Below are 19,695 nucleotides of genomic sequence, written 5' to 3'. Positions count from 1 at the left end.
TGCAGGTTTATTTGGAGATGGACCTGCAAAGCCAGATAAAGACAACTGAAATAAACAAAGAGTACTTTGTAAAACTTTATTATTGTTTTCTTCAGTAGCTTGCTCATATAAAACTGGAGCAAGGCTTAGATTTCCGCAGAAAATTTTTTTAAAAAGCTCATTCTAGCTATTCCTGCTGGAACCTTGAAAGCTAAGAATCGATCTATGCAGACATCAGTTACACATATTAAGCTGTTTACGAAGTGTTACAGCAATTCCTTTGCGCTTCTCTCCCTGTCCCTTGATAGCAAAAAGTTGTTGAGCTTTAACTCAGGTAGGCGGAACTGGCTAAACAATGTCCATTCTTTCTGAGCTTTTGTTGGTATAGTTTCTCATTTCAGCGAGCTAGCTAGGACTTGCTAGGCCTTATGGTGACTGCTGTGCAGTGAGAAGTACTTTTCAAGGAAAAAAAAAAACAAAAAAAAAACCAAAACAAACCACCAAACAAACAAAAAACCCCCACAAACCCAAACCCCCAACAAACAAACAAAAAACCCCCACAAACCCAAACCCCCAACAAACAAACAAAAAACCCCACACTTAGTGAGTTCTTGAAGGGAGTGAAAGGAACTTCAGAGTACAAAACAGAGCACTACAAATTGTGTTTAGCATTAAATTTAATTCCTTTTAATTTTTACTGATGTGGGATAAACGTCAAGTATTCATTGACTGGAAATTTGGTGAAGTGCCTATGAAACCTGCATTTTTGTGGAACCAGCATGCCGTGTTTGATCTTCCATTCACTGCTGATAACTCTTCAATCAGGGTAACTTCCTGCCCCAGCCCCTTCCATGTTAACCCAAAACAGAAAACTCAGGTTTCATCTCTGAGAAGAAAACATCAAGAGAAGACTGTTTTAAGTGTGCAGCACAAAACCAGGGAAGGTGAAGACCACGTGTTTAGCTGCAAATGTTCTGACATCCTCTCTTCACTTGTGCTGCGCAAGCCTTTAACTAGGCCCTTATCTCAGATGAAGTTTACGCACCGATAAAGCCTATGGAGGCAACAGGTTTTTGCAGGTGTGGGGAGTGGCCCAACTTGAACTGCAGAACCGCTGTGGGGGAAAAGAGCATTGAAGCAGCAGGCTATTTTTAAAAACCACAAGATGGTTTCTTGGCCTGGCTGCCAGCTAGCAAAACTACTCCAACAGTGCCCTTGCGCTTTAGGCTTCGCTAGCACAAGTCTATCCTGTGTGTAAAGTGGATTACAGCTGGCTTTTGCAGAAAGGGGAAAATTGTGCAAACATCCATGTATTGAGTTCAGCTCTGCTCAAGTCAGACCTGTGCAGAGTTTCTGCTGCATTGTTTTGCTGTGGAGGAAGCTTACAAACCATTCCCAGAATACAGACTAAAACATTCATGTCTCTGTATTGGAACTCAAATAGTCAAATTGTAGCGTTTAGCTTAATGCTTTCTCCTTTCTTGCCTTTAGGTTTTAGGAAGAACTTGAGAGGTCATAACTTCTGCAAGCTTTCTAACTTGATTTATAGAGAAAGTGTACTTTTTCTGTTGCAAGGGACATCCAGAGATAATGACCTGATAACTGCTTGATTTATGCAACTCGTGATTTTAACAGAGTTGCAACACTTTTTTTTTTTTGTGCAATAGGAAGTACCATGCTCAACAGACTCCTGCTTTTCTGCTAGATTGGGTAAAGCACAGTTCATTTAAAAATATATATAGCTGTCAGAAAACTTGCCTGTTCTGTGGTGAAATAAGCCCCTTTGGAGGTTGGAGGGAAGAGGAATTTTAGTCAAGTAAAGGCTCAAGCGTTTTCAGACCTCAGCTCTCTTTTAAAAGTTGTGGGGTTTGGGGTTTTTTTGTTTGTTGGGGTTTCCTTTCTTAACATAAACTCTAGTTCACTGTAACTTATGGCCCTGCTGAAGCAGAATATATAAACCATAGTCTACTGAATATAGCCCACAGTGTCTAGTTATGAAGCTGCTGCAGTTCCTCAACTAATAGGCGCTGAGCTTTTTATGCTTGCTTAGTGACATTTTTCATACTACTATGCAATTTTCTTGGTCTACTCATATCACTAAACTTTGTAGCTTGCTTCTTGATCAGAAATGCTACACAAACAGTAATGCATTTTTCCCTGTCTCCCTCACCAGCCCCAGGAAGCTCTGGCTTCCAGGTTGCATTGGGTCTGGCTGAGATGGAGTTAATTTTCCCCATAGCAGCCCTCATAGTGCTGTGCTTTGTATTGGTAGCTAGAGGGGTGTTAGTAACACACCAGCGTTTTGGTTACTGCTAAGCAGTGCTCACACAGCATAAGGGCTGTCTCTCCAACATTCCCCTAGGTATGGGCAAGATTTTGGGAGGGTACATAGGCAGGAACAGCTGACGCAAACTGACCAAAGGGATATTCCATACCATGTGATGTCTGCTCAGCAATAAAAGCTAAGAGAAAGGAGGAGAAGGGAGGACATTCGTTATTACAACATTTGTCTTCTGGAGTCATCACTGTGCCCACTGAAGCCCTACTTCCTGGGAAGCTGCTGGACATTTCCTGCTGATGGAAAGTAGAGAATAAATGTTTTGGTTTTGCTTCTGTGTGTGGCCTTTGCTTTGGCTTTATTAAACTGCCTTTATCTTGACCCACAAGTTTTTTCCATCTTATTTTCTCTCTTCCACATCCTGCTGAGGAAGAGAGTGATAGAGCAGCTTGGTGGGCACTTGGTGTCCAGCCAGGGTCAACCCACCACAGTCTTTCTTGGTGCCTGATGTGGAGCATAGAATCATAGAATGGTTTGGGTTGGAAGGGACCTTTAAAGGCCATCTAGTCCAACCCCCCTGCAAGGAGCAGGGACATCCCCAACTAGATCAGGTTGCTCAAAGCCCCATCCAACTTGGCCTTGAACGTTTCCAGGGATGGGGCCTCCACCACCTTTCTGGGCAACCTGTTCCAGTGTTCCACCACCCTCAGTGTAAAAATTTTTTTCCTAATATCCAATCAAAATCTACCTCCCTCTACTTTAAAACCATTACCCCTCGTCTTATCACAACAGGCCCTACTGAACAGCCTCTCTCCATTTTTCTTGTAGGCTCCCTTTAGGTACTAGAAGGCCGCTATAAGGTCTCCCAGGAGCATCCAGGCTGAGCAGCCCCAACTCTCTCAGCCTGTCCTCATAGGGGAGAGGTGCCCCAGCCCTCTTATCATCTTTGTGGCCCTCCTGTGGGCCTTCTCTAGCTGGTCCATGTCCTTCTTATGTTGGGGGCTCCAGAACTGGACACAGTACTCCAAGTGGGGTCTCACCAGGGCAGAGTAGAGGGGGAGAAATGAGGAGCATGAGGAGTTCAAGATAAGGATAGTAATTGGGAGAGGTAGTGGGCAAAACATGGGCTGAACAGTGTTAGAGAGCAGGATGATTGTGGGGAATTTCGATTGTTGTAATTGTGAAGGGAGGAACAGTGGATTGTGTGTAGATTGTCTACTGTCCTTTGGTAGTGGTGTTGTGTCTTGATTTTTTCTTTTGTGGGGAATTCTTTTTTTTTTTTTTTTTTTTGTTGATGTGAGTGAAGCTTGTGAAGAATGTGGATTTTAATGGTAACTCTTAAATATGTGATTCACAGAGGTGAAGGGTGGAATGTATTGGGTTTGCCTGGCAACATTTTGGTAGCAGGGGGGCTAGAGGGGTGTTTTCTGTGAGAAGCTGCCAGAAGCTTCCCCCGTGTCCTATAGAGCCAATGCCAGCCGGCTCCAAGATGGCCAAGATGGCCAAGGCCAAACCCGTCAGTGACAATGGAGGTCCCTCTGGGATAACATAGTTAAGAAGGGAAACAAAAAACCCCTGCGCAACAGCAAATGTAGCCAGAGAGGAGTGAGAATATGGGAGAGAAACAACCCTGCAGATGCCAAGGTCAGTGAAGAAGGAGGGGGAGGAGGTGCTTGAGGCGCTGGAGCACAGATTCTTCCGCAGCCCATGGTGAGGCCTGCTGTGCCCCTGCAGCCCATGGAGCAGAGACCCACCTGCAGCCCATGGAGGACCCCGTGCTGGAGCAGGCAGATGCCCAAAAGAGGCTGTGACCCCGTGGAAAGCCTGCCCTGGGGCAGGATCCTGGCAGGAGCTGTGGCCCTGTGGAGAGAAGAGCCCACGCTGGAGTGGTTTGCTGGCAGGGATTATGACCCCACAGGGGACCCACGCTGGAGCTGTCTGTTCCTGAAAGACTGCACCCCATGGAAGGGGCCAACGCTGGAGCAGTTTGTGAAGAACTGCAGCCCATCTGAAGGACTCACATTGGAGAAGTTCATGGAGGACTGCATCCTGTGGGAGGGACCCTGTGCTGAAGCAAGGGAAGAGCATGAGGAGTCCTCGCCTTGAGGAGGAAGGAGTAGCAGAGGCAATGTGTGAAGAACTGACCACAACCCCCATTCCCTGTCCCCCCCTGTGCTGCTGGGAGGAGGAGGCAGAGAAATTGGGAGTAAAGTTTATCCCAGAAAGAAGGGAGAGATGGGGGAAAGATGTTTTTAAAGATGTTTTTAAAATTTGGTTTTATTTCTCATTATCCTACTCTGATTTGATTGGTAATAAATTAAACTAATTTCCCCAAGTTGAGTCTGTTTTGTCCATGATGGTAATTGCTGAACGATCTCTCCCTGTCCTTATCTTGACCCATGAGCCTTTCATGCTTTCTCTCCCCTGTCCAGTTGAGGAGAGGGAGTGACAGAGTGGCGTTGGGCACCTGGGGTACAGCCAAGGTCAACACAGGTATAGACTACTGGCTTCTAGCTAACCATTAAGAAAATTTAAGGAAAACAAGAGCAAAAACAGATTAAGTGTCCTAAAATCAGTGTCTCTCTCGTCTGCTCTCCAGCCAGAGTGTCTCCAGCAATACTGTAAAATGGGGAGGGTGAAACAGATCCTTGGTTGAGATCTTAAACTTGTTGAAGCATGTGTAACGACGTGCTTTAAGAGTCTGTCGCACTGTCCTAACTTGCAAAGTAGTTTTAAAAAGCTTTTGCCTTCCACTCAGTTCAGCTCCCTATGGTAATACCTGCATCACTTCTTGAGGGTCTGTTCTGCAAATAACATCAAGGACGTGATCCAGATATGTACGTAGTGGATCTTTCCAGATCTCTGCTCTGTCTAGAGCACAGCTTTACAGGTAGAAGAGCTAGCAGCAAACTACTGGGCTATAAGTACAAGCAGGACGAGGTCAGGAACTTGTTAGGCTATCTGCTCCACTGAGGAAAAGGAACGTGTCCAAACAGGACTATTTTCACTAGTAAGTGTGCCATCCAGCCAATGGATCTTTCGTGTTGTTAGTATTTACCATATATGAAATTAAATTTGTCCTAATATTGGGCCATCAGTATTTTTGTCCTTCAAAGCCAGCCTTTGCGTGAGTTTAAAAAAAAAAGAATACCCCTGGCTCAGAATACTTGCAGCTTGTTTTAATTCTCAAAACTGCACAAGGAGCTTACTGCAGCAGCTGTGCGAAGCATCCCTCAGTTGTTTCTTCAAGCCAAATAATCCTTGGTGAGTGGCAGACAAGATCACTTGAGCCATTAGTACTGCTAACTAGATATAGTTAGTACTAACACCACTTAGTGTAGACCATCTTACAAGACCATGGTGGACCATCTTATCGTAACTTTGGTGAGAGAAGTAAGTTGTCTCCTTCACCAAGTACAGTTTTAAGAAGGGCCAGTATGTGCAAGCAAGCAGAAGCCTCACCTGCTGTCAGTGTACCAGCCTGGCAGCTGGTGGCCTGTCACTTGCCCTGTTTGTCTCTCCTAGTTTCCCCAGAATTGTCTTCTAGAAACTGGGTGGTACAAGTAGCTTAGCCTGTGCCATTGCTGTCATCTGCTATGACAGCTGTATATCTTTGTCTACCAGATGAAGTTAAGAGATGCAAGGTGAATAGGTTTAGGGTGTTGCCTGCCCTTGCAGTTGATGTGGGGCTTAGGTGGATACCCGGACTTCAAGTGAATGGTGACTTTTTATTTTTGTCCTTTCTGTTGCAGGTGGTTAAAACCATAGGTTTGCGAGAAGTGTGGTACTTTGGTCTTCAGTATGTGGACAACAAAGGATTCCAGACTTGGCTGAAGCTTGATAAAAAGGTAACAGACTTCGGACTAATTGCTGATCAAAGACTAAAGCTTATATGATTCCTGATGTGTTACTGGCTACAACTTTATAAACCTTGTACCTGTCGTTGATTGTTCCTTAGTCCTCATAACTCCAGGTTTATTTTTAGAGGAAGTCATGACCTCCATGAGAACTGTTTGGGTGAGGTGTGGCATGGTGGAAGTTTGCCCTTTCTCTGTGTGAATTGTAAAAAGCTTTATGGCATTTGTTGATACACAGAAGCAGCTTGATGTGGTACTTTGTTGGGTAGAAGCAGCAATTCTTGCTGTGCCTGGAGGAACATTTTGGCTAGTGATGGTTTCAGTCCCTGCTTGTGCAGGATCAGTTGTTGCACTAGTTGGAAGATAGGTTGCTTCAAGGCTGGGCATTTGTAACAGAGCTCAGGTGCCTCTGATGTCCTCTTGTTTGTGGACTTGCAATTCTTATGAGGGTATGAACAGTTTTTCTTGGTGGGGCAGTCAGTGACATACCTGTTTATTGACAGGAGGCTGTTCTGTCAAACGCGTACCATACTGGATGGGTTTGCCATCTGATACAGCGTGGTAAATAATTCTCTAATGATCAAGATTTGCTGTGCAAGCAGAACTTTACTGGCTTAGTCGGAAAACATAATGTGTCTCTCCTGTGTTCTCATACCAGTAAGCAGCCAGAATTAAGGAATGCCAGTAATGAGTTGCCAGCCACTCGCCTCTTCAGGCAAATGCCCCCGATCCCTTTTATCTGTGTAAAAGCAATTTATTCTGTTGCTTGCAACCCTGCTTAGTTGTGTTGTTGCCTCTGTCCTCAGGTTTCTGCTCAAGAAATCAGAAAGGAGAATCCCCTCCAGTTCAAATTCCGCGCCAAGTTCTTCCCAGAGGATGTGTCTGAAGAGCTAATCCAGGACATCACGCAGAAGCTCTTCTTCCTGCAGGTGAAGGAAGGGATCCTCAGCGATGAGATCTACTGTCCTCCTGAAACAGCAGTACTACTTGGCTCCTATGCTGTGCAGGCCAAATTTGGAGATTACAACAAAGATGTGCACAAGCCTGGATACCTCAATTCAGAGCGTCTGATCCCCCAAAGGTGAGTTGGTTGATGCAATCTCCCATTTTTGGGGGGGTGTTTTTTTGTGTGTGTGTTTTTGTTTTGTTTTGTTTTTTTAAGTCAAGAATTTGCATTCTAGTTAAATACAAAGAGTTTCACTGAAAACATATTTGTTTTTTTTTCTTAATGGAACAGTATGCATTTGAGTTTTTTCCTTCTTTTAGTTCTGTCCGTCAGAATATGTGTTCGTGCTCTCTTCTCGGGTTGGTTAAGGAGAGGAAGTATACTTTTGAATTCAGCTTTTCTTTCCTAAATGTTGCTGCTGTGCTCGTAACTGGCAGTATGAATCTTTCCTCTTTAAGAAGAAAGGAGCAGCCTTCTGTCATGAATGTGTCATCCCTGGAGAAGTTTGGGTTGTGTGTCCTTAATACTAATGTACAGGCCTAAAAATCTTGTATCTGGAAAGCGTGTCTTGAGGCTACATAGTCCCTCCCAACACAGAATAAGCGTTTGTCATCAGACAAATAGCTTCTGTTTACACTTCCTGCTGACAGTCTACACAGTGTCTAATTCCAGGAATAACACCAACTTTTGCTTTTCTTTAACCCTCTGGTGTCTGCAGCATGTATATGATGCTTTTGCAGTGTTCTACTTGCTCCTCTTGTGTCTCTGGTCAGTGACGAGAAAGGCTTTGCAGAGGTTTTTTGTTCATTCTTTATTGCTCTGCTTCACAGAGTATATCTTTGGGCTGAGTAGGATCTTCCTCTTGGTTTCAGTAAGGCTTCCTGGGTGGGACTGATTTTTCTGTAAGACTATAGGAAAGATCAGCATCAAAGGATACTGCAGAATGCAAAGTCTAATCTTGTTAGTATCTTTCTTTGTGTAGGGTGATGGACCAGCATAAACTCTCTAGAGAGCAGTGGGAAGAACGAATCCAGGTGTGGCATGCTGAACACAGCGGCATGCTCAAGTAAGTGTTTGGTATTCGTCTCTAGGCCAGTCACTTGGTCACTGGTTGATTGACTTCAGTTCTACAACATGCTTTTGACATAGACTTAAGAGTTGCCTGTGGGTGGGAACTCTTGGTGTGTATTTTCTAGTCCAACATCAAATCACATGGTAAAACTCAATAGAATTTTCACACTTGTGCTGAGAACGATGGCTTCCTGAAAATCCTGGACCTAGGCGCAGTGTATCAGTGATGACTTTGAGTGGGTACAGATGTGCATTTAAGTTCATTGAAGCATTTGCATGGGCAGATGGGGAAAGTTCAGGTAGTATACCTTTCCCGCTGACTGTACCTTGAGACAAGGATGAATACTGGAAGAGGTGAACGTTGCTAATTTTCTGTCTGGAACTAATAGAGTTTGGTAAATGGGAGTACTCTGTGTGTTCATAGGTGTAATAGTGTAAAGTCCTAAAGTGAATTCCAAATGCTGAATGTTCAGTTTTAACTTTTGTGTTTGATGTGTTGGTTTAGGAAAAGTTACTTGTTTATTTTCAGAATTTTGTGCTTTCTGAGATGGTTAGATAAATGAGAAGCCAATAGCTGCTCTGCTTCCTGTTTCAACCAGAGAGAATGCCATGCTGGAGTACCTGAAGATTGCTCAAGACCTGGAGATGTATGGAATCAACTACTTTGAAATCAAGAATAAGAAAGGAACTGACCTTTGGCTGGGGGTTGATGCCTTGGGGCTCAACATCTATGAAAAGGATGATAAGTAAGACTACTTTTTTTTTTTTTTTTTTTTTTGCCTTTAATATCCCAGAGTGAGAGCTGGTGTGGGAGCCAAGGACCATTTCTCATTTGCAGGATCAGGGCAAAGTTTAGAACTTGCTAGTGTTCCAGTTTTGGATCAGTAGGTGAAGCTGTGGTAGGAGACGAGCTTTCACATCATTTATGCCTTCGTGACTTTCCTGCCCTTTGTAGCCTGACCTGCTAATGCTATCTCCTGTATAAAGAGAGATGTCAGTTGTACAATGCCATCTGGTAAATTGTGCACAGTTGTAAAGCTGAACCCTGAACTGAAGAGTTTACCAAGCTTTTCCTTGCATCAGGTTGTTGTCCGAAAAAAAAAGAGAGATTTGTCTCCTGGTGTGTGATAAGCCAATAATCACAGACTCAGGAGAGACATTTGTAATTTATTTTCAGGCTTGCATAAGCCTGGGTGCTCAGTGATCTCCCACAAATCAAACACACCAAGTGGGACTCTCTGCAGTATATTTATACACAAAACTTTTACATATTCAACTTTCTTATACATACGCATTAATATTCTGATAAATGGTTGGTTAGAGTCTCCTCGCCTAGCGTATAAACTAGTACGTATGCTCAGTCCTGCTACTCTGCCTATTTCTTTTGAGTCCGTGGTACGATTTGGGTAGAGGGTCTGTGAGTTGGTGGTCATGGTGACTCCTGTGGTAATTACCTTTCCCCTGGTTTCTTCAGTAGTTGACACCGTACACGAAGCATCCTCAAAACATTCTGATTAAATGTTCTCCTCAAGGTTTAACTGGATCAATGTCCTTGGTTAAAGTATACTGACTCTTTGTTCTTCTGATTAGAGATGGTTAGGTGTCCTCTACTTGTTAGCATATCACATAGAAAGAACATCCTGACTCAATTAATATTAGCTAAGTTTCAGAATTAGTCTTCAACAAGGTTGCCAGGTATGCCAGCAGTGGATACAACACAAGAACCGAGGTAGGCTAACATAGCTGCAGAGAATTTGGACATCTAAGGCCATTCTTATACTGAATTTAATGATAGATGTGTGGACAGCTACCTGGTTTTGGAAAAGACAGATTATGGGGTAGGTGTGAAATCAAAGCTCGATAACACCCAGAACGCAGGGAGGAGTTAACCTATATAGTTACTGTGAACAAAGAATGAAAAGAGGTCTTGCTGAGGTACGCATAGTTTTAATCAGCCCTTCTGGTAAAGGCAGAGCCATTATTAATTGGATAGTAGGTGGGAAATGATAGGCTAGATCTATAAATGAACATAAAAGGAAGACGAGAACAGCTGTGTCTAAGGCTGCTAGTCTCTTCTAATACTCCACAACTGAAGGATTGAAGGGGAGCTAAAACACATTTTTTTAGATGAAGGGTTGCTGTCTAGACTGCTTCTTCCTCCCCGCCCACCATGTTCCAAGTCTTGGTTTCATGCCCCTAATCTGTAACCGACTATCATTGTGATACTGAGGGGTTTTCACCTGTTCTGCATCTTTGCCTCCAAAAAGCTTTGAATGCAACCCAAATATTCACTGGAACTCTCTGGAGCTTCTGTTAAGATAGCAAAGAGAAATGCAGTCTTTTGCGCGGTGCTAATATGTGCTGTCACCCAGAAAACAAGGAGTGTCCTTTGAAAGAAAAGTAGTTTCGCTCATGTAATACTTCAGTCTTGAATAACTGGTCTTGCTAGGTAACCATGGTCACACAAACAGGTTTTTCGAGCTGCCGAAGCAGACAGAGTATAGCCCTTTGACTGTAAAGAGCTATCGAGAGCGTTTGCAAAACAAATACTGTGCTGGAATATACGGCTTGTTTCTGCTGTAACTCTTGCTACTGTGTAATTAAATCTTTGGAGCAGATATGGGGTCTAGAGAAACGGTCATGTGTACCTCTCCTCTCGTTTGTATGTGCAAAATTTGGGGACTGGGGCACAGGTGAAAAAGCAAAGGTTTCCTCATCGAAGTTCAACCTGAGGAATATGAGACCGTGCTATAGGTGTGTGAACCTCCGTACTGCAAGAGTCAGTGTCCCACCTCTAGGTATCTTCAGGGTTACTTTCCGTGTAGTAAAGAGGAGAATCTGCAATAGAACTTACTCATAAATTAATTATTTTAGTTGTCTGTCATACTGCATTATCTAGGGTTGAAACACTTAAGCTAATGTGGTGGAGGCTGGAGTAATTAGTTAATCTTAGTCTAATCAAATAATTCTCTTTACAATTCTTACTTAATGTTACACACACACACACACTTGCATAATCCTGCAGTTGAGCTAGAGGTTAGGGAATGGTAAGTTCTAAAGAGAATGTATTTTATTCTTGATGTCTGATTTTAAACAAAACACTTTTTTTTTTTTAATGCTTAGCAAAATTGTGCTATGTAGTGGCTTTCCATCTCTGGGGAGATGAGCCAAATTCCTCCAAAACTGCCAGCTTTTTTCCTTAACCAATGAGCTCCAGAGAAAGGATTCTTACAGAGCCTGAGTCATTCACCGTGATACTAGGTGCTTCTTGAAGTGCTAAACGCTAAATACTTGTGTCTCCAAACTATTTACTAGAAATAATTGTCAGCATTTCAGTGTGTGTCAGACACGCATATATTGGATAATAAGAAAAAGATTTCTTGTTGGTGTTATAATTTGTGTGAGATGCAATTCTTAATCGTTAACTGCTAGCTCTAGAGAATGTATCCTCCCTTCATAAGAGGAGAAATAGTGTGATATTAAACTTAAATTCATTCAGTCCCCCTCCCAGACAAATATTTCATTTTTAGCAGTCAAATAGACAAGGCCTTGTGATAATTGAATTTGCTGCTGAGCTGGCCAGGTATGTAAGGGTGAAGTACTGGAATGGCTCGGAAACATCTCATGAATAACTTGATACTTTTTATATGCAAGAGTCTGGAGAAATAAAATAAAAGGAAAATCTCAAATGACTAGTGAAGCTTGAAGAAGTAATTGTAAACGAACCAACAGACCTGAACTCCTAGGCAGTGAGGAAGAGCTGGGAACTCTGAGTCTTGCCCTTTTCTTCGTAGGGGTGCTTTCCAGTTGGAGAGAGCTCTGTGGGACAGCTCATTGCATGACCAGCATGTACATCTACTTGGTGGCTAGTAGGAAAGGGCAGTTTGCATGGAAGGGAAAAACAGGGCTCTTTGTTACTCGCCTTGCCTGTGATCTAGGGGAGGAAACGGAAGACAAAATATCTGCTTCTACCAATTGTGTTTGTGCCTGCCCAGCGCTCCAGAAGTGAAGGCAGCATGGAGGTAACTGGGCTAGCTGTAACACAGCAGGGCAGACTTCTCTGTGGGCGCTGGAAGGTGTGGGGAGTGGCTTATGCCTCCCATGATGTAAGAGAAGCCTCCTGGAAGCACAGCACGTATGCCTAAAGCCTGCACGTTGTGGGTCTTAGGCTCTGATTTCAAAGAAATGAACTTAAAGCAGGTATTTGGGAAAGCTGAGTGTGTGACTTCAGTAGAGACCATCCCTATTGCAAGGCCAGAGGTCAGTAGGGTGGCTAATCACAACGAGAGGAGACTCTATAAGGAGCATCTTTCCCTGCTCCTGTGGGGTTTTGTTTCAACCACTGTCCTCTCTCTGTTGGGAGAGCTGTGTGAAATGTTGTATCGCACTGAGTCTGTGTTAGAAGCAACGTGGGGAATAAAAAAGTTTGTGGCAGCATCTCTTAAAAATATTTCTCTTCTTTCCAGACTGACTCCAAAGATTGGGTTTCCCTGGAGCGAAATCAGAAACATCTCTTTCAATGACAAGAAGTTTGTTATAAAGCCTATTGACAAAAAGGCACCTGTAAGTATATCTAGAATGGATTCCTGGATATGCATATGAACAACTAATACTGTTTCATTGCAAAATACATTTGTCTTTGGTGAGAAGATAGCTCCAAAACCACCCTAAATATTAAGGCTTATTTTGCATCTAGAATATCCACAGCTATCTGTTTTTCTGCACAGTGTAAATAAAGGGATTACGGGGGTATCTAGCGCTGAGAAAGATGAGGATTTTACAACTGCAGAGTCCTTTTCTTCCAGCAAACTAGGTAACCTTGTGCTTAAATCTGAGCTTCTTCACTAGTTCTGCAAGTCTTCTGGGTACCCAGATTATATTCCAAGATGAGTCCTCTCCCCACTGCTTTCAGTGCATGGAAGCTAGTGGCTAACTTGTTAATTTTAAAGAAACCCTACAAAAATAATGGAAATGCTATTGCAAAACCACATGGATACATATGGATTCCCATCTTAACGCTCACTGCTCACTTCCAGGCCACTGAAAGAGTAAAAGCCAATTAGGGACCGTGGTGTTCACTGACCTTCTTGAATACTAGGGTAAATGGAAAGGATATATGACGCTGTGGAGAACGTAAATGTAGCTACCCGTGAATGTTTCTTTTCAATACTTAGTGATTTCAGAGTTATTTTAGGGAAGAATTAGCAACTTACTTCGATTTGTTGAGAACATAAAGTGGAGTAACTGGTATAGGTGAATCTCATCCTGTCAGCCTTGTGAAACTACTGGAGTAGTTGAGAAAGGCCTCCCCTGCTCCTCTTCTCCTACCCCAGTACTTGGCCTTGGTAGGGGAGCACAGCCCTGAGAAATAATAAGCAGTTTGGCTTTGGCAAGGGGTGATGTCTTACAAATACCTTTAAATTACTGGGAGGATCCTTTTCTGCTAAAGGATACTAACACACAGTGGGCTGCAGGGCTTTCCTCCAGATAACAACCTGGGGTTTGCGGGGAGAGAACCTTCTTTTTGTGATGCTGTTAATGAAAGCCAACAAAACTCTACAGAAAAAGAAAGCTGGTCTGTCAAGCGTGGTTTTCTCAGTAGAAGAGCCTCTTGGAAGGGTTGTACACGTCACAGAATTATTAATATCCTGTTTATGGATCACAACTTTCCATCCAATCCCCAACAGTAAATCTGACTGAGGTGGAAAAGGGCGACTTGCAAGAGGATGATACAAAAAAGTGTTAACATTGGGAAAACTCAGCTGTGTTTCCTCCCCTCTGTCTCAATCGTCCTTTTCCCTCTGGGTGGTGTCATGTTTATAGCTGTGCATGAAAGAAGAATTTATCTGGACACTAATTCTGAGCATTCAGGAAGTTGTCTGGATCTTTTCATACGCTTGTGTCTCCTTTTAAAAAGGCAAGAATTATAACACAGCAAAACACTCCGTCCAGCCAAGATGCAGGTTGGAAGCTCCTCTCTAATTTGGAGGATTCCACCTGTCAGTGTTTAAATGGACACTAATGTAATGGATAGAGTCCTGTGGCACCTTGCCCAGAATAAGCTTTCTTAATTTTTAGAGCTGTCTGCCCACATATTCAGCATGTTATGTTTCAGATATCAAGCTGCAGTGCTCCTAGCTGTGTGAAACCAGGAGGAGCTGGGGATGAGGAAAGAGAGGGGGGGATTCTTTTATGTTCTTACGTGAATGTTTTGTCCGTTGGTTATGGCCTTAAAGGACAAACACAACCACCTTCCATGCCTTCAGTATTTACTTCCGTGTAAGTGAACCTTGCCTCAGGATAGGACCTGTTCATCACAACGTACACAAACTCTTTGTTTTTAAAATTTCTTGTCAGAAGTAGGAGGTCGGATGAGCAGCTTACAGGTGGAGTTCACAGTGTCAGACCTGCGCAGCTCAGAATGGCTCTGGCAGGATTTAGTGGGGGAGCACAACACACCACGCTGACTGCGTCTCTTGCAGTCACGTGAATTAGGAAACACGTAGAAGAAAACGAGTCTTTGTCAGCATATTCATGTTCACTGTGATAGTAATTGGGGTGTTTTTCATTGCTTCTAGTGTGACTTCGCGATCAGTGCTGCCGTGTGAAAGTGTAGGGCCTCTGTGTGCCCCTCCTCAGTTCCACCTCCTGCTAACAGTGAGGCAGTCTGTAGGAGAGTGATTTGAAGGAATCTGTACTGGTTTATGGCGCTAGTGTGGCAGCTTGCCCACTGCTCATATCATAGAATCATAGAATCACAGAATGGTTAGGGTTGGAAGGGACCTTCAAAAGGTCATCTAGTCCAACCCCCCTGCAAGGAGCAGGGACATCCCTGACTAGGTCAGGTTGCTCAGATATCGCCATCCACACAGTGAACAAAAAAGGCACAAAGATGCAGAGTTTGTTCACTGTGTAAGTTCAGACTGCGTTGTAAACCTGTATGGTTTTGGACTCAGAAAATCATCAGGCAGGTAATGAACTGGGCCCTCTCTATCCCTTTCTTGGCAGATTTACCTCTGAAAGATCCAGCCTGGTGTGTAGTTTCTGTAAAAGCCTTTTTATAACCAGACAGTAAGAAATTTGGGGCTGTTCTTTTTGCAGAACCAGAAATTTTAGAATATCTTGTGTTTTGTTGCTGCCTGCAACCCAATATTCAAAATAACCCATATGCTTGGTGGTTCAAAAAAAAAATAGCTTTCCTGTGACACCGTTGCAAAAGCCTAGGCCAACTTCACTAGGAAATGCCACGGAGAGGAAAGAATTCTGTTGGAAGGTGTTTCTGCATGGGTGGGGATTTCTTTTCTTTCTCTGCAAAAACACAGATGGTGCCTTGAATATTGATTCAAATAGATCAGGAAATTCTACAACGCTACTTTAATAGTCTGCAGTACATTTTTAGTTTCACGCTTTATCTTTCAGTCACAAAACCATGCAAACTTACAAACTAGTTACTCAGTACTGAGGTCTGAGTTGTTCAGATGGTTGCCTGCCAACTCAGAATCTTCTGTGGCACACGCAGACTCCATAGAGTCTCCTCTAAATGGAGATGTTTGAGATTTATAGGAAATGTATCTTTGTTGATTCTGTGTAGATTTGAAATGGATAATATGAATAACAATTATTTTGGTTTGAGATGATCTTGGCAGTTCCTGCTGCTATATTTAAATGGCCTCTGGCAAGATGATCTGTCTGCAGCTAGCTGGGAGGAAAAAGCCTGCCTGAAAACTGACTGCGTGGTGTCTCTCTTCTAGGACTTTGTCTTTTATGCTCCTCGTCTGAGAATTAACAAGAGGATCCTGCAACTCTGCATGGGCAACCATGAACTGTATATGCGGCGCAGGAAGCCCGACACCATAGAGGTGCAACAGATGAAAGCTCAGGCCCGGGAGGAGAAGCACCAGAAACAACTGGAAAGGTGAGCTTGGGTATGGAGAGCAGGGATGGGGCGGCGGAGAGAAGTGACACCAAACTGTTGGGGTTCAGCAGGCAGCCGTACCTGCAGGGCAGCTGCTGGGAACATGGGTTTTGCACACTTGGAGAGGGGTTCTCCTGACTCTTGAGTGTTAGGACTTTGATTTATGTGTTGGACCATGGGATGGTTGGGAGTAAGGGAGAAACCTTCGCAGGGAGCATGTGTGTGCACAGCAAAGAGAGAAGAGGGGACTGAGAGACCTCTTACAGGCAAGGAAAAAGCATTAGCCATTCCAATGGATTTCTAGCACTGGATGTGGGTTGCTTATGATTCAAGAAATCATGTTGCTTTTCTCTTTTTTTTGTGGCTTATTTGTCTTCATTCCCTCAGTGCTCCTGTTTTTGACACCTCCTTGACTTTCCTTGTGACAGAAGTAACCAAGTTAAATCTCTGCTGGGCAGTACAGAGTCCTGGTTTTCTCTCTGTGCTTTTCGTAGCTATTTAGTGTGCTAAATTTCTGGGGTGGCAACAAAAATACAACTGTTTTTTATGAAATGAGGTATTCAAAACTGAACAAAAATGCTGAAGTGATGAAAAAACAGGCTATGTGTATTTCTGTTTCTGGCTCTTGTTTTGTGGCAGTCACATGGTCACTTCCCATGGAGCTGCCCGGAGAGATGCCCAGCCAACTTTCTTGCCTGGCTGTAGCTTAGGTCTGAAAGTGAGCTTCAAGCATGAAATCTGTTTCTAACAGGCAACAACTGGAAAATGAAAAGAAGAAGAGAGAGACAATTGAGAGGGAGAAGGAACAAATGTTGAGGGAGAAGGAAGAGCTGCTGGTGAGGCTACAAGAGTATGAGGTGAAGACTCAGAAAGCCGAGAAAGGTAAAGTACTTGTATGGGCTGACCAGACCATGTGTATTGTGCTCCGTGGAAGGGTTATAGGGGTCGCTGCCTACACCTAGCCTAAATCTGATGACACTGGGATCTCTTGGCAAGGCTTACTAATCTCTACCTATATTGGTGCGCGCACTGCTGAAATCATCCAAAGCATGACAGTAGCATAAAATCTGATTGTATTTGGAAATTTAAGGTCACACAGACTCTGTTTTCCCCTGTTACCAAGAGTGTTTAAAGTAGTGTATCCTCTTCCAGCAGTGAGTAACAGAGTTCAGCCCTCCAGTACTTTTTACTTAACTCCTAACAGAAACAGTACTTTGGGAACAGGTCTTTCCTGTAAAATCATAGAATGGTTAGGGTTGGAAATGGAAGCTTCTGTTTCGATGCACAGATGAGCAGATTGGAGACAGCAACATCTGGCTGTCGCAGTAAACTGTCGATCAAGGGCAGCAGAATCATGTCAGTGTTACAGACTTCAGTGCAAGTATCTTGCAGAAGATTAAATTACAATATACAACTGACTACTTCTGAACTTGATTACTTGATGCCTTATGCAAATAATTACTTTGAGGTGCACAGTGAAAGGATATTGCAAGCTGGAGTCAAGTGCTTGCGATGACAGTTACCTAGAAGACTCTGTAGTCCCTTTGCTTTGACCAGGCTTGTGGTCTAACGGCATTGATCCATCTTTTTCCAGAGCTCTCAGATCAGATCCAAAGAGCCATTCGGCTGGAGGAGGAAAGGAGACGAGCCCAGGAGGAAGCAGAACGCTTGGAAGCTGATCGTTTGGCTGCTCTGCAGGCCAAGGAAGAGCTGGAGAGACAAACTCTGGACCAGATGAAGAGTCAGGAACAGCTGGTAAGACCCAGTCATTTGGGGATAAGATACAGGCATGTTACTGTGCCCTTTAAGTAAGGCAAAGCCTTATTCTCCAGGGAAAAACATAGTGCAGTGGAGTGCTAGACCGCCTGATAGCATAGCATCACTGGGGCATTGGTTTCTGTCATGAGCAATCTACTTTTATTCTGAATTTCCTGTTCAGTCTTTATTACAGTGGAGTGTACCACTCTAGGTCTTTTCTCAGTAAACAGTATTTCATTGTTGTGTTTGGTGTTTTGTTTTGTTTTTTAAGAGTCCTTATAATTCCAGTTTTATTACTCAACAGGCTACGGAGCTTGCAGAGTATACAGCCAAGATTGCACTTCTTGAAGAGGCAAGGAGGCGTAAAGAGAGTGAGGTTGAAGAGTGGCAAATCAGAGTGAGTAAAATCACCGTTTTACAAAGTTGCTCTGAAGCTCTACACTTGAGCAGAGCACACCATGGTGCTTAGCTTGATATGAGTTCTCTACACGTGTGGAGACAAACATCTGTACACCAGCAGAGAAGGGCAGACTTGTGATTAATGTGCAATATGCCTACCAAACACCTTTCTTCCAACAAGCCTTTAGTCAAAATTCAAAATGGAAGCCTGTATAAAACCTAAAACTGTGCTTATCTTGGAGCCATGGAGGGGAAGGGATGCATGTATAAATGATGCATTTAATCAATGATGTAACGTCTGAAAGCATTGCATCAGTCAAGAGAAGACGCTGCAAATGCAGCCACACCACAGGTACAAGTCTCTGAGGAGCGTTGCTGTTGTCAGTGACTTCCTGCCACCTGCATCGGGAAAGTTGAATAATTTGATGCGCTGAAACAAAAAATAAACCATGCAAGGCTCAAAGTGCCTGGTGCTCCCAGTGCCCTCTAACTAGCACTGTGGACCGCATGGGAGCACAGAACCACAGAAGCAGCAAGGAAGCTGCCTGCCCAGTGCGTAATGGCATTAAAATTCCAACTCTGGAATTTAAGTTCTTGCTTTATGGGACCCATATTTACAGCCTACGCTCTTCAAATGAAGAGCAGGATGTAATGTCCCACAGAACTATTTCTCCTAAGCTGTGTTTTATTGGAAGAAGATTCTTTGTTCAGGTCCCCTGCACATTACACAGTGGATGATGATAGCATCACTAGCAAAAAAAACCCCTAAATTTTTTGTATAAGACTGTAGCAGAGTACTGTCAGCTGCAGATTTAATTCCCTTTTCTTTGCTTTTCATAGTAGATAGACAAAACTGGTAAGATAAGCATTAAAAGTGTTAATTAAGCTTGTTTAAAACAAGAAATGCGTGAAAATATTTTTCACTCTTTTCCCAAAGGCCAAGGAAGCCCAGGAGGATCTGGTAAAGACAAAGGAGGAGCTACACCTGGTAATGACTGCTCCACCTCCACCCCCACCACCTGTCTATGAGCCAGTGAACTACCATGTCCATGATAACTTGCAAGATGAGGGAACAGAGTACTCTGCCTACAGTGCAGAGTTCTCCAGCGAGGGCATCAGGAATGACCGCAACGAGGAGAAACGCATTACTGAAGCAGAGAAGAATGAACGTGTACAGAAGCAACTGAGGGTAAGGCAATGTTTGGAGGACGGGGAGTAATGAAACAAATCACTCCTGAAAAACAGATAATTTAACCGTTTGGTTAAGCACACAAAGCATGATAGTTTCTCTTCGCTTACAGTTCCTGTAGGCACTTTGAATTAAAGACAAAATATGTAACAACTATTCTCATTGCTCAGGCTTTGAGATTACTTACACCATCCATAGTGTTTATGGAAAGCATACGTTGTATCCGTGTCACTAATCTGGCCAGTCATCTAACGACTGTCAGCTCACCAAAGAACACTACTGTCCTGAGCTGACAGCTTCTCA

At 43.4% G+C, this 19,695-nt stretch overlaps 1 protein-coding gene across 1 annotated transcript in view; it reads left to right on the top strand.

Moving 5' to 3' along the window:
• Positions 1-19,695, top strand: part of EZR (ezrin) — a 40,073-nt gene that overhangs the window by 18,896 nt on the left and 1,482 nt on the right. The window contains exons 4-13 of the mRNA XM_086743516.1: positions 6,010-6,105; positions 6,921-7,195; positions 8,043-8,126; positions 8,731-8,877; positions 12,598-12,694; positions 15,883-16,046; positions 16,798-16,928; positions 17,641-17,801; positions 18,109-18,201; positions 19,141-19,392. Coding sequence (XP_086599642.1) covers positions 6,010-6,105; positions 6,921-7,195; positions 8,043-8,126; positions 8,731-8,877; positions 12,598-12,694; positions 15,883-16,046; positions 16,798-16,928; positions 17,641-17,801; positions 18,109-18,201; positions 19,141-19,392 — 1,500 coding nt within the window. The remainder of the gene's footprint in view (positions 1-6,009; positions 6,106-6,920; positions 7,196-8,042; positions 8,127-8,730; positions 8,878-12,597; positions 12,695-15,882; positions 16,047-16,797; positions 16,929-17,640; positions 17,802-18,108; positions 18,202-19,140; positions 19,393-19,695) is intronic.

The sequence above is a fragment of the Chlamydotis macqueenii genome, chromosome 3 (genome assembly GCF_036417535.1).
Source record: "Chlamydotis macqueenii isolate bChlMac1 chromosome 3, bChlMac1.mat, whole genome shotgun sequence".
Lineage (NCBI taxonomy): Eukaryota > Metazoa > Chordata > Aves > Otidiformes > Otididae > Chlamydotis > Chlamydotis macqueenii.
This window is presented reverse-complemented; position numbering and strand designations above follow the sequence as displayed.